The sequence below is a fragment of the Pristiophorus japonicus genome, chromosome 5, assembly GCF_044704955.1.
Source record: "Pristiophorus japonicus isolate sPriJap1 chromosome 5, sPriJap1.hap1, whole genome shotgun sequence".
NCBI lineage: Eukaryota > Metazoa > Chordata > Chondrichthyes > Pristiophoridae > Pristiophorus > Pristiophorus japonicus.
This window is the reverse complement of record NC_091981.1, coordinates 22,566,335-22,580,856: the sequence shown is the minus strand read 5'-3', so window position 1 is coordinate 22,580,856 and position 14,522 is coordinate 22,566,335. Positions and strand designations below refer to the sequence as shown.

Here is a 14,522-nt window from a genome sequence, read left to right as displayed (position 1 = left end):
GGGATGGGAACCTATGCAGTGAGACAGAGAGAAATAAAATGGAGGCAGAAGCAAAAAAGATAGAAAGAATAGTAAAAGTGGAGGGCAGTAAAACCCAAGGCACAAATCAAAAAGGGCCACATTACAGCAAAATTCTAAAAGGGACAAAGAGTGTTAAAAAGACAAGCCTGAAGGCTCTGTGCCTCAATGCAAGGAGTATTCGTAATAAGGTGGATGAATTAACTGCGCAGGCAGCTATTAACGATTATGCTATAATTGAGATTACGGAGACATGGCTCCAGGGTGACCAAGGCTGGGAACTCAACATCCAGGGGTATTCAACATTCAGGAAGGAAAGACAAAAAGGAAAAGGAGGAGGAGTAGCTCTGTTGGTTAAAGAGGAAATTAACAATAGTAAGAAAGGACATTCGCTTGGATGATATGGAATCTGTATGGGTAGAGCTGCGGAATACCAAAGGGCAGAAAACGCTAATAGGAGTTGTGTACAGACTGCCACACAGTAGTAGTGAGGTTGGGGATGGCATCAAAGAAGTTTGGGATGCATGCAATAGAGGTACAGCAGTTATCATGGGCGACTTTAATCTACATATAGATTGGGTTAACCAAGTTGGTAGCAATGTGGTGGAGAAGGATTTCCTAGAGTGTATTAGGGATGGCTTTCTAGACCAATATGTCGAGGAACCAACTAGAGAGCTGGCTATTCTAGACTGGGTGTTGTGTAAGGAGAGGGGACTAATTAGCAACCTTGTTGTGCGAGGCCCCCTGGGGAAGAGTGACCATAATATGGTAGAATTCTTTATTAAGTTGGAGAGTGAGTGTTAATTCAGAGACTAGGGTGCTGAACTTAAGGAAAGGTAACTTCGATGGTATGAGATGTGAATTGGTAGGATAGACTGGCGAATGATACTTAAAGGGTTGACAGTGGATAGGCAATGGCAGACATTTATAGATTACATGGATGAACTTCAACAATTGTACATCATTGTTTGGAGTAAAAATAAAAAAAGGGGAAGGTGGCTCAACCGTGGCTAACAAGGGAAATTAGAGATAGTGTTAAATCCAAGGAAGAGGCATATAAATTGGCCAGAAAAAGCAGCAAACCTGAGGACTGGGAGAAATTTAGAATTCAGCAGAGTAGGACAAAGGGTCTAATTAGGAGGGAGAAAATAATGTATGAGAGGAAGCTTGCAGGGAACATAAAAAATGACTGCAAAAGCTTCTATAGATATGTGAAGAGAAAACAATTAGTGAAGACCAACGTAGGTCCTTTGCAGACAGAATCAGATGAATTTATAATGGGGAACAAAGAAATGGCAGACCAATTGAACAAATACTTTGGATCTGTCTTCACTAAGGGAGACACACATAACCTTCCGGAAATACCAGGGGTTCGAGGGTCTAGCAAAAAGGAACTGAAGGAAATCCTTATTAGTCAGGAAATTGTGTTAGGGAAATTAATGGGATTGGAAGACGATAAATCCCCAGGGCCTGATAAGTACTCTGGGATGCAGTCCAACGAAGTGGCCCTCGAAAAAGTGGATACATTGGTGATCATTCTATTGACTCTGGATCAGTTCCTATGGACTGGAGGGTAGCTAATGTAACACCACTTTTTAAAAAGGGAGGGAGAGAAAACGGGGAATTATAGACCGGTTAGCATGACATCAGTAGTGGGGAAAATGTTGGAATCAATTAAAGATGAAATAGCAGCACATTTGGAAAGCAGTGACAGGATCGGTCCAAGTCAGCATGGATTTATGAAACGGAAATCATGCTTCACAAATCTTCTAGAATTTTTTTAAGGATGTAACTAGTAGTGGACAAGGGAGAACCAGTGAAGGTGATGTATTTGGACTTTCAAAAGGCTTTTGACAAGGTTCCACACAAGAGATTAGTGTGCAAAATTAAAGCACATGGTATTGGGAGTAATGTATTGACGTGGATAGAGAACTGGTTGGCAGACAGGAAGCTGAGTGTCGGAATAAACGGGTCCTTTTCAGAATGGCAGGCAGTGACCAGTGGAGTGCTGCAGGGTTCAGTGCTGGGACCCCAGCTATTTACAATATATATCAATGATTTAAATGAAGGAAATGAATGTAATATCTCCACGTTTGCAGATGACACTAAGCTGGGCAGCAGAGAGAGCTGTGAGGAGGATGCTAAGAGGCTGCAGGGTGACTTGGACAGGTTAGGTGAGTGGGCAAAAGCATGGCAGATGCAGTATAATGTGAAGTTATTCACTTTGGTGGCAAAAACAGGAAGACAGAATATCTGAATGGTGACAGATTAGGAAAAGGGGAGGTGCAACAAGACCTGGGTGTCATGGTACATCAGTCATTGAAGTTTGGCATGCAGCTACAGCAGGCAGTGAAGGCGGCAAATGGCATGTTGGCCTTCATAGCTAGAGGATTTGAGTATAGGAGCAGGGAAGTCTTTCTGCAGTTGTACAGACCCTTGGTGAGGCCACACCTGGAATATTGTGTTTAGTTTTGGTCCTCTAATCTGAGGAAGGACATTCTTGCTATTGAGGGAGTGCAGCGAAGGTTCACCAAATTGATTCCTGGGATGGCAGGACTGACATGAGATTGGATCAACTGGGCTTGTATCCACTGGAGTTTAGATGAATGAGAGGGGATCTCAAACATAAAATTCTGATGGGATTGGACAGGTTAGAGGCAGGAAGAATGTTCCCGATGTTGGGGAAGTCCCAGAACCAGGGGTCACAGTCTAAGAATAAGGTGTAAGCCATTTAGGACCGAGATGAGGAGAAACTTCTTCACTCCAAGTAGTTAATCTGTGGAATTCTCTACCGCAGAGAGTTGTTGATGCCAGTTCGTTAGATATATTCAAAAGGGAGTTAGATATGGCCCTTATGGCCAAATGGATCAAGGGGTATGGAGAGAAAGCAGAAAAGGGGTATTGAGGTTGAATGATCAGCCATGATCTTATTGAATGGCGGTGCAGGCTCGAATGGCCTGCTCCTGCACCTAATTCCTAAGTTTCTATGTTTCACACGTAAAACAAAGCACTTCCATTCTAGATGATTTCAATAATGAAAGCAAACATTCCAGAAAACTAGAAAATACTTAACCAAAAAAAATCTTTGGCTAAAGTAGCTTATTCATGGATGAACGTAGCCATCAGAGTTTAAACTAACAGTTAAACTACAACATAGGCTGCAGGCTTCAGCATTTATTGCAAGTACCCAACCCCAGTTGACACCACCAGCCAAATCACCACCATACTCCAAAACAGGGCATGGCATTATTTGGAGGGACACTGTCTACATGAAAATGAATGCGAAACATTTTTAAAACAAGTTTTTTTTAAAACCAGTTTGCTGTGCAAGTCATGTCAGAACAATCACATCACTTAGAAATGACACACAGCTCTTCTTAGCCACTCCCTCCCAAAAGATATGGAACATTCCAGTTTTAGCTTTAAGAAACCTTCACCATTAGCCAACCATCACATAAGCGTTACCCGCAGGTCTTGGTAAGGTGTCACTCGTACAATTGAAGCATGTTATTTGCATGAAATTCTTCGAAATAAAAGCACTAAACGTTGGAAAGCCTTGTTCCTTTAGGGATACTGGATTGATCATATAGTTCCTGGCAGGCCAGATACGAGGCTTCCTAAGCAAATGCTTTACGCGGAGTTCCTTCACGGTAAACGAGCCCAAGGTGGGCAGCGGAAACGTTACAAGGACACCCTCAAAGCCTCCCTGATAAAGTGCAACATCACCACTGACACCTGAGAGGCCCTGGCTGAAGACCGCCCGAAGTGGAGAAAGCGCATCCAGGAGGATGTTGAGTTCTTCGAGTCTCAACGCAAAGAGGTCAAGCACAGACAGCGGAAGGAGCGCGCGGTACCAGCCCCACCCACCCCATCCCTCAGCGAATGTCTGTCCCGCCTGTGACTCTCACATTGGACTGTTCAGCCACCAGGTAACTCACTTTGGGAGTGGAAGCAAGTCTGCCTCGATTACGAGGGGATGATGATGATGATGATGATGATGATGATGATTCCAGACAAATTTATACAATTGAACGCACCAAGTATAATGAAGGAGGAAAACAAGTATAACATTACCTCTGCAGGACTGTCCTGAGAAAGCCTTCTCGAGACAAAAGGCGATAACAAAGCTGCCAAACATTTCCTTATTGTCGGGTTTTCAGGTGTTGCCTTTTCTTCTGGCAAATAGCCACCTAACCGACTCAGGGCAGTTACGCAGAGCTTTGCAAGACTGTTGGAAACTTCCTGTTTAAACAGAACATCGCAATTGATTTCACAAACAGACCATTTACAAATCTAATTAGGACAAAAAGCTCTTCTCCAAATATTCAAACTATAGAGAAAACAAGTGAAACCCTCATCAAAAATAAATAATTTTTTTTTGATTTTAGATGCTAAAGTCTGATGGTGGTATAAACCAATTCTAGTTAATACCTGCTGGTTGGTTTCTTCACACTTTTGAATCCCACTTTCTTCCAGTGTGTAATCATAGCTGAAGAGGTAGACCAGAAGGTGCCACAGAATACCAGCTTGAAACAAGTGTGTCTGTAACCAGTAATCCACAGCAAAGGAAGCGACACATTCAACTGCCAGCATGGCCGTCCGTGGTAGGCTCTGTGTACAAAGACGAGCACTTAGAATGCAAGCTTAAAGATTGCCATTTTACTCCGTGCATTGAAGCACAATCAAATTGAGATATAGGTCATAGCACTGTATGCAATACTGTAGTTTAGGAACAAATACTTTGTTTTTCATCAGTGGAAAGTATTTAAATATAAAGACATAATGAATGTATCATTTAAAAAATCTGTAACAATGATCTGACTTTCTTTTATAATCCTGCTCACTGCAAAAGTACTTACTTTGCCGTAGTACAGCAATCTGCAGAGGTCTCTTATGATATTGGGCATTTCGGTTATTTTTTCCCTGCATTCCTCAAACTGAGCTGCGACGCTGTAACATTTACAGATATGGCCACAAACCTAGAGCAAAGAGAGGTGTCTTATTAATTCTAGTACATCAGCTTGTTGGGAGAATTTCAAGCCACATGCAAAGTTTTAACCAGTTTACCTGCACAGCCATGTCACCCTTTTTGCTAGAGTTTGTTAACACTGCTACGCAACGTGCAAAGCCTTCTTGTAGCACCTGAAAAATGAATTATGACCATCTATAGAATTACTGTTGATTCACGTGTCGTAAAAACCCATTTCCGTCATCACACAGCACATTAAAATGAGTATACCTGGACCGTGGTGGAAATGTAGGCTGCGGAGTCCAATTACATTAGGTTAGTATGAACATTACTGTAAAAATAGATTGTGAAACATTTCCAGCATATATTTACGAACTAAATCCTCTCCAATTTCCAAATTTACTGGAGTACAAGACGACTAGAGTAACTTTTAAACAATGGCTATTTGTACATTTTTCTAAATACACCATGCACTGTTGCTGTGTATAAGTTACCTCAATTCCATTCTCTCTGCGAAGCTCCTCAGCATTCAGTGCTGAGCAATTGACCGTATGAAAAGCCAATTCGGTGGAAGCCGGCAACAAGGACACCTTGCAAAATAGTTGATCGTCTGAAGTTTCCATGGTGATGGTCTTGATTAACATCGGATACCCTGCATATTTATAGGGCTCCAGATCTACAAGAAAAATGAAATTTTAGGCGATAGCTAAACTAGGCCATAAGAAAACTCTAAAATGTTCATTAAAATGCTCGCTATTACACTTACTCTATATGCAATGTTGAGATGATTTGAAATGCGTACATGCCAACCTACCACACTCGGAAAAGCTAACAGCTTCAAAAAAGCTGACCCCCTCCCCACCGCAAAACCCGACAACACAAAAATGGTACAACTGAAAAACAGCCCTTTGAGCAGGCTACTACTTCAAGGTGAATGAATTAGACAAAAAGGATTACTACATTGGATTTCAGGAGTTTGTGTTTTGGGAATACTGCACAATGCAGGTTGGTTTGCCATGAAAACTGAAATCCAATGGCCTCATGCAAGAGTAACAAAATGAAAGTACAGTGATATTAACTTGCCATGACATAAGCTGCAGCTATAACAAACACTCCATCAGCTGTATGAAGGGTTGGGTGTGGGAAGGGGTGAAGAAAGCAGAGGTTTCCAAAAGTTGGCAAAGTACAAATTTTGCAACAGTGGATTAAGAAAGTGTTGAATCAGGCATGTGAGCTCTGAAGCACAATTTCATTTTTGGTGCAGGGCACGGATTTGGCGGGGAGAGTGGGGGGAAAGACAGTGGTGGCTGTGGGCAAGCCTCAAGAAATTTTGCATTTTGATTCTTTTGCCATATGTTCCACCATTTTGAAATGTACTATTATTCAGTAATAAGGAGAGGAAGACTGAGACACAGTCAACTGACATCGAGAGATGCCCAGAGCATAGTCCAGTTCTCGGGCAAGAAAATCTGCCTCGTATCCTTCTCTGCCATATTCAAAAACCTCAAAGAACTAGTTAAAAATACACCTGAAACAAGAGTTTGATGTAAAATCGGCTCCAACAGGCTGAAGGAAAAATATTCAAGGGATGGTTAAAATACACGTCATTAAAGACCAAACGACAGATCACCATAGCAACGTGACCACAGCATAGAATGATACATCACAGAGAGGCTACTCAGCCCATCGTGCCTGTGCCAGCTCTTTGAAAGAGCGATCCCACTCCCCTGCCCTTTTCCCATAGCCCTGCAAAATGTTCCCCTTTAAGTATTCATCCAATTCTCTCTTTAATCTGCTTCCACCACCATTTCAGGCTGTGTATTCCAGATCACGACTCGCTGGGTAAAAAGAATTCTCATCTCACCTCGGGTTCTTTTGCCAATTACCCTAAATCTGTGCCCATTGATTACTGACCCTTCTGCCACTAGAAAGAGTTTCTCCTTATTTACTCTTTAAAAAACCTTCATGATTTTGAACTCCTCTACTACATCTCCCCTGAATCTTCTCCGCCCAAATAACCCAAACTTCTTGAATCTCGCCACATAAGGGAAGTGCTAGACTACCTTCATCAACTCTCTCCATTTCATCAAAGAATGCAATCAAATTATTCAAACATGATTTGCTTCAATAAATCCTTGCCGACTTCCATTTATTAACCCATACTGTCAGTGACAATTCATTTTGTCTTGGATTATTGTCTCAAAGTTCCCCCATTATCAACGTTGGGCTCATTGGCCTGTTGTTGCCAGATTTATCCTCGTCCTTTTTTTGAATCGGGGTCTAACATTTTGAATCCTCCAGTCCTCTGGCACTGCTCCCATATCGAAGGGAGAGTGCACAATTGTGGCCAGAGCCTCAGTTATATCCACCCTTACTTCCCTCAGTAGTCTAGGGCACATCCCATCCAGAACAGGTAACCTTTCTGCTTTAAGTGCTGCCAACTTTAAGTACCTCCTCTTCATCTATTTCCTTTACCAGTTGCTCCAATTAGTCACTTATTGAATGTACTACCAAACTGATGTGATCTTTCAAGTACAATGAAAGCATTTTTATACCATTTGAAGTTAACCACCAGATATATTTCCAGTACATCAAGATTCTCACATTGGGCAAGTTAAACAAAACACCCCTCATGGAAGAAGACTCACCCATTTTGTATCTGTTGAAGAGGATGCTCTGTGTTTTCAGAATGAGAATAATGTTCTCTGGATCAGGTCCATCCACCACTTTGAGTGACTTTGTGCACAAGTATTCATAAGCTTTATTCACCTTTTCAAAGACATCCTTGAAAAATGATCAATTCAGAAGATATTTAATATTGCAGGTGGAAAGAACAGCCCAAATTCTACAATGTAGTTTACCTTTATATTGAATGTCCTTTTAAAAAAAACTGCCAATGAAACAAGAGTGCAGGACCCTCAGCAATCACATCTAAACTGTGCAATATTCCTAGTCAGCAGGCACAAACTCACGTACAAACTTCACACTTTTACTCTCTTTTCAGCACTGCATGTTACAAAGTAAAGCACAGCTGCTGTTCGAACATTCTGTCCAAGGTCGTCAGTGCATAAACAGAATAGTCTTCACAATTGTTTTATTCACAACATACCCTGCCTTCGGGATTCTTGTCGGGATGATACTTCTGTGCAAGTCTGAAGTAGGCTTTTCTTATCTTGCTCTCATCATGCCTATCAAGAAAATTCATGGAACAGATTACTCATTGCTAATATTCAGTCGTCTAAAATAGATCCCCCCCCCCCCCCCCCGCCACCACCCCCACCCAGTCCAAGAGTCTTCAAGCCAAGCTGCAGAAAAGTCCGCACAGCTAGAGTGCGAGTTTCCCCGATAAGAGCGTAAATTTTGTTCTTGTCGAACAAAGTCCATTTAGCTTAGTCCAGACAGTTGAAGTGGAGGCTGGCAGAGCCCAAGTATGCAGAATGATACTGATGGAGTTTAACCAGTTAATTACACACCTTAACAGCATAGAGCTCTAAGTTTCCCACTGCTTGGTCAGTTAGGATCACCCTGTTAGGGCAGGGGTAGGCAACCTCTGGTCTGCTACCCATGGAACTACATTGAATAGATTCCTAACACAGATAAGTAAGTGAAGGATATTAACAAAAAAACACTGGAAAAGTCCTCCTGCAGAAACAGCTGACTGGTCTGTAGGCTCAAGGGTAACCACCACACTGCACCCACTCCCAGCAGTGTTACTTGCCCATCCTGCTAGGACATCTAATATGGTGGATCCTTGACCAGGCTTAAATCAGTTGTTTAACTGCACTCAAGAAAAGGGTTTGGATGTCAGCTGAAATGTCAGCCTTGACTCAGTGGTAACACGCTCACCTTTGAGTGAGAAGGACATGGGTTAAAGCTCGATTCCAGAGACTTGAACACAATCCAGGCTGAAACTTCCAGGAGCGCTGCATTGTCAAAGGTGTCACCTTTCAGATGAGATGTTAAATCAAGGCCTCTGAGTATTCAAACAGGCTCATTTAGACAGACTTTGAAAATTCACAGACCCCCAAGTCAAAGCTACTACGTGCTGCTCAGCATGTTGCATTAACTCAATCAACTTGACATTTTCGGACCTTGGGTAGCGAGCCAATTAAAAGGTTAAAAGACTATTAATTGAGCCAATAAGGTCAAAGAAGGAGAGTTCTTTTCTGTAAATTGAACCCGGTATAAATACAGCCATTTTGACCATGTGGTCCCAGTAAGACAAAGGAACTGGCAATCAGCCAGCAGCTTGTTGCTCTCTGCCAAAAATAAAGAAGTTAAAACTACCATCGGCGTTCGTATTTCATTGGAAATTAAGAGATCTAACAGCCTCGTTTGACCCCACAAGTGGATACACAAAATCTCATGACATTTTTCACAGAGAAGGCCAATATTAATCCCGCAACCATCACAAAAAAATCATCTGGGAATGCATCTCATTGTTTATGGGACCTTGCTGTGCACAAATTGGCTGGTCACGTTTCCCTACATTAAAGCAGTGACTGCACTTCATTGGCTGCAAAACGTTTTGGGACTTCGAGATCGTAAAAGGTGCTACAGAAATGCAACTTCTTCAAACAGAATCCGATTCAGTTTCAGAAGTACATCACCTGGCATTACTTTCCAAAATAATGTCTGTTCACATTCATATTGCAAGATACAACTTTTTAAGATGCTTCATGGAAAGAGCAAGCTCCAGAAATTAAGAGCAGCCCTACATTAAAAGGACTTCAGTGAAAGTACTAACTGAACTCAACTTAGTGTCTTCAACATTTAAGTGGTATAAACACTCATTTGTTAATATCACCAAGAGAAATTCCTAGACTTGTGTGCAGCAATTTTATGATCAGGAAGCAATGCAATTTCATGCATGTGGAGATGTGCCACTCGTCTCGTCCCACAGTGATGGTAGCGTAACCCAGCGTCTTAACATTGCTATTCAAAACTCCCAGTATCGAACGTACAAGGCAAAATGCCAGACATTAAATTAAGTGCGTTAAAAGTACATCATGTACTACAGCATAAATTAGGAACTGTATTGAAACTGCTTCTTGGTCCCGAAATTCATGAATGGAAGTCATTAAGGAAGCTAATCAATTCCACATTAAAAGCCTGGGCTCTGGATCCTTTAAATTGTAAAGATCAGGCTTGCTGCAGCCCAAAAACAACTACTGCAGAGAGGCTGAATGGCCTGTTTGTGCTATATATCCTATGTAAATTATTATTAATTGAATGAATTGAATGCAGTAATCACCAATAATTACAAAGAAGAATGCAATTTTAGAAGATATATTCAATTATAGCACCATTACAGGGGAGGAATTGATCTTCCAAAATAAGCTCGTCATTGATAATTGAAAATTACCCATTTTGTCTACTTGACATTTCTTTCAATTTCACTATTGAAGTTTTACAGTCAAACTGAATTGTGAGAAACTAAGAGCTAGTGCTAAAAAGAATCATGGATGCTTGTGAGAAACAAAGCATTCCTCAAGAACTGCTAAGCCTTAGCTCACAGCTCAGAAAGAGCGCGAAGGTGTGTCACTTTCTAGCTGAATGTGTAATTTTAATTAAAAGGCCGAAGTTCAGAGCGAAAGTGATACGTCTGGTTTTGACCTCAGTTTAATCCAAGGTCAAAGTGGGAGTGAACAAGCAAAAACGTCCATAGACAAAAACTACCTCAAAACATTCAAAAGTTTGTTATGCAGTTTCCAAGTTTTTAAAAATATCCAAAATTCCTCAAGCCTCAAATGGTTCAGGAGACATAAATATGGTTTTCTTTTCAAATTAGCAAAGAAACAATAAAAGCCAATGTGCTGCCTTTAAGGTGTTTCTCTGTGGAGTTCACAACAGAAAAGCACCAAGATCTTTATATAAACTCATCATGTCTCAAATAAAAGCTGAGACTTCAAATATTCAGCATGGATTTCTAAAGGGAAGGTCATACTGGATCAATCTTATTGAATTCTTCGAAGTAGTAACAGAAAGAGTAGACCAGGGCAATGCAGATGATGCAATTTATTTGGATTTTCCAAAAGACCTTCGATATGGCACCAAATAGACCCATGACTAAGGTCAGAGCATGGGGAGTCAGAAGACAAGTAGCAGAATAGGTAGCAAGCTGGGTATAGAACAGAAAACACAGGAGTTAAGGTTAGTTACTTAGACTAGCAAAAGGTGTTCCACAAGAAACAGTGCTGGGACTACTTGTTCACCATTTACAAACTATTTGGACTTGGGAGTCAGATGTACAATTTCAAAACTTGCCGGTGTAGTTAATACCAAGAAGACTGACAACATAATTATTAATACTTGCAAAAATGGGTGTGTAATTGGCAAATGAATGTCAATATGGATACATGCAAGATGTTGCATTTTGGTAGGAAGAATAAAGAGGCCACATAGCACTTGGAAAATAAATCTAAATGGGGTACAGGAGCGAAAAGGATTTAGGGGTATAGATACACTAAGCACTAAAGCTAGCAATGCATGTTAATATGGCAAACTGAGCCAAATAGGGAATTCAGAAGAAACTTTACCCATTTCTAGAGGAATAGAATTGAAAAGCAGAGAAGTTGTGTTAAATGTATAGAACCTTGGTTAAACCTCACTTGGGATACAAAATTGACAGAGGCACTGTAAAAGGTGCAAAAAAGATTTACAACGTTGATCAGTAAAGATTCTATATTCAAGAGGGAGTTAGATATGGCCCTTATGGCTAAAGAGATCAAGGGGTATGGAGAGAAAGCAGGAAAGGGGTAATGAGGTGAATGATCAGCCATGATGTTATTGAATGGTGGTGCAGGCTCAAAGGGCCGAATGGCCGACTCCTGCACCTATTTTCTATGTGTCTATTGAATAGGCTGGGGCTCTTTTCCCTAGAAAAGAAAAGGCTAAGGGGTGACCAGATAGGAGATACAAGATTATGTTAAGATGGAGAATATGTTTCTACTTATGGGGGAGACCAAAACTAGGGGCCATAACTATAAGATAGTCACTAATAAATCCAATAGGGAATTCAGTAGAAACTTCATTACCCAGAGTGGTTAGATAGTGAAGCTTGCTACCACAAGGAGTAGTTGAGGCGAATAGCATGGATGCATTTAAGGAAAAGCTAAATAAACACAAGGTAGAAAGGGAGAGAAAGTTATGTAGACAGGGTTAGAAGAAGAGGGGCGAGAGGAGGCTCGTGTCGAGCATAACCATCGGTATGGACCAGTTGGGCCGAATGGCCCGTTTCTGTGCTGTACATTATATGTACTTTTAGAAATGAAGAAACTCAAATCTTGATAAGATTTCAATTATATTAATGTATGGCTTGCATACTGGTCAATTCTACAAACTGCACATACTCAGAATGCACAGCAGTGATTGAAAGCTCAACTTTTGAAGTCAAAGCACCCAGTTCAATTCCACTCTTGAGGCAGGCTGAAGTAAAAACTTTAAAGATATTAATCAGAATGGGTAAATTCAATGTTATTTTGCAATCAGCATTTTTTTTTAAACAATGCTTAAAATCTTGACATGAGAAATTTCAATGGTAGAGACTAAAATGGCAGATTCTTTGAAAACCATTTTGAGTGATTCAACTGGTTCATCAACATGCCAAGACAACTGAATGCAAAATGTGGACATTGGAATTTGCAATAGGATAAATTGACAAAAGTGCAGCCAGTCACACAAAAAAAGCATGATTAGATTTTTTTTTAAAAACAAGATTAAAAATATTAGAAAAGTGTCAAATTACACTTCTGAGAAACTGATTACTGGGTAAATTTATTTACCCCGCAAAGCAGAGAACGACGCATAATTCATTTCATACCTGCTTGGTTTGCCTCATGTGGAATAATTGCTGTATTCAGTGGCATGCTCTCCAAATACAAACAGATTTACAACTGAAGCTCATTTCACAAGTACAAAATTGAACATCTAAATTGAAGCGATGTTTATTAAAATATTTTAGATTCATGGAAGACAGTTTGTGTGGCTTGACCGTTTATTCAGCCAATGGTCATTCTATCTGGAAAGTATTTATAAAATACAACGAACTTTTGTTCTAAATGAAACTTCCATCAGCTACCAACCATAAATACTCACATTCCTTGTCCCTTTGGAAGGTTCAAAATCTCATACGCTTCATCGATGGACATTGAAGGAGGCTTCTTCTCCACTTCTTTTTTCCAAGCATCAAGAGTGTCTTTAAGTAATCTGACCTAAATATGGATGCAAACACAAATGTTGGCAATTCCCATATAAGAATATTTCAGTTCAAATCCAGTCCCCGAGTCAAGATTTGCTCAGGACTAACCTGCTACCCGTGTTAAAATTATCTGACATTGATCAATTGAAAATGGCATCATTAAATTTAGAAGATTTAAACACTAATCACCAAAGCAGAAAATCTCCTGCTACATCTTTATCTTTATTGTGCCGCTCCATTGTGCATTAACATACATAATGCATTATTAAATGGAACATGCAGGGACCATTGATTTTAGGTATTTAACTATTTCAGAAGATACCTGCACTGCAAATATTAAATGGCAAAAACCATTCCATCCAATGTGTAAAAATATCATTTTCCCCCAATTTGAGTACAGTGGAGTTTCCATACATCAAACTGTTGTATTCAATTTTGGTACATGGAAGATTTGGCACAGTTTTACGCCAAGTGTCGTGTGTCTCAATCTCTGACTGATCTTGCTCACTATATCAGTCCAACAAGCATGACTGCCTATTCCGGAAGTTCAGTGAAATGTTCCGAATGAATCTCCTGTCCACGCAAGTTGCATTGGATTTAACTTGGATATATCAAATAACTTGGAGGTATCCAAGTTCACTGATTGCACTGCCTATTCCATAGCTTACTGATGCGTCACAAAGCCAAGCTATCAAGGAATACCTTATTTAGAGGTGGAGTACACTGAATAGAGAGATACCACAGCTAACCTCAGACAGCAGTTAATAGACTGCAATGTGAATCATCATAACCAAACCAGATGCCTGACTAAAGAGGGTACATGATTTGTTCTATTGGCTCTGATCCCAGGGTGTAGTAAGCATGTGGCTGGTCACATTCAAATCAACTTAAAATTTGTTTCAACATTGCAGGGAGCGTAAGAAACGAGATATAAAAGCACAGAAACTTAACAGTTATCTGGGATCGTAGAAGTTCGTATTGATAACTGGAAAAAAAGGTAAATGGCTCATAAGTACAGAGTGGCTCCAAAACATTGCGGATAAAGAATGACTGAACACTGACAGGGTGTGAAGTTCATGGAAGTGAATGGAAAGTAGTTTCCTCAACTGGAAGCACCACTGTTAGTGGTTTACTCAAAAGAGGACCAACACCCTCATCAGCTACCTTTTTATTCGTTCCTGGGATGTGGGCGTCAGCATTTATTGCCCATCCCTAATTGACCAAGATGGTGAGCCATCTTGAACCGCTGTAGTCCATGCGGTAAAGGTACTCCCACAGTACTGTTCGGGAGAGTGTCGACTGCTGGAAAAAAGCAAGATAAATTGCACAACCCTT

The 14,522-nt window shown here is 40.6% G+C and overlaps 1 protein-coding gene across 1 annotated transcript in view; it reads right to left on the bottom strand.

The window, feature by feature from the left end:
- LOC139264238 (dnaJ homolog subfamily C member 13) overlaps positions 1–14,522 on the bottom strand; it is a 186,094-nt gene that overhangs the window by 49,329 nt on the left and 122,243 nt on the right. Inside the window, exons 35-42 of the mRNA XM_070880388.1 lie at positions 13,085–13,200; positions 8,097–8,175; positions 7,636–7,771; positions 5,482–5,663; positions 5,086–5,160; positions 4,878–4,997; positions 4,450–4,629; positions 4,093–4,260 (exon numbers count right to left, since the gene is read on the bottom strand). Of these exons, the coding sequence (XP_070736489.1) occupies positions 4,093–4,260; positions 4,450–4,629; positions 4,878–4,997; positions 5,086–5,160; positions 5,482–5,663; positions 7,636–7,771; positions 8,097–8,175; positions 13,085–13,200 (1,056 nt within the window). The remainder of the gene's footprint in view (positions 1–4,092; positions 4,261–4,449; positions 4,630–4,877; positions 4,998–5,085; positions 5,161–5,481; positions 5,664–7,635; positions 7,772–8,096; positions 8,176–13,084; positions 13,201–14,522) is intronic.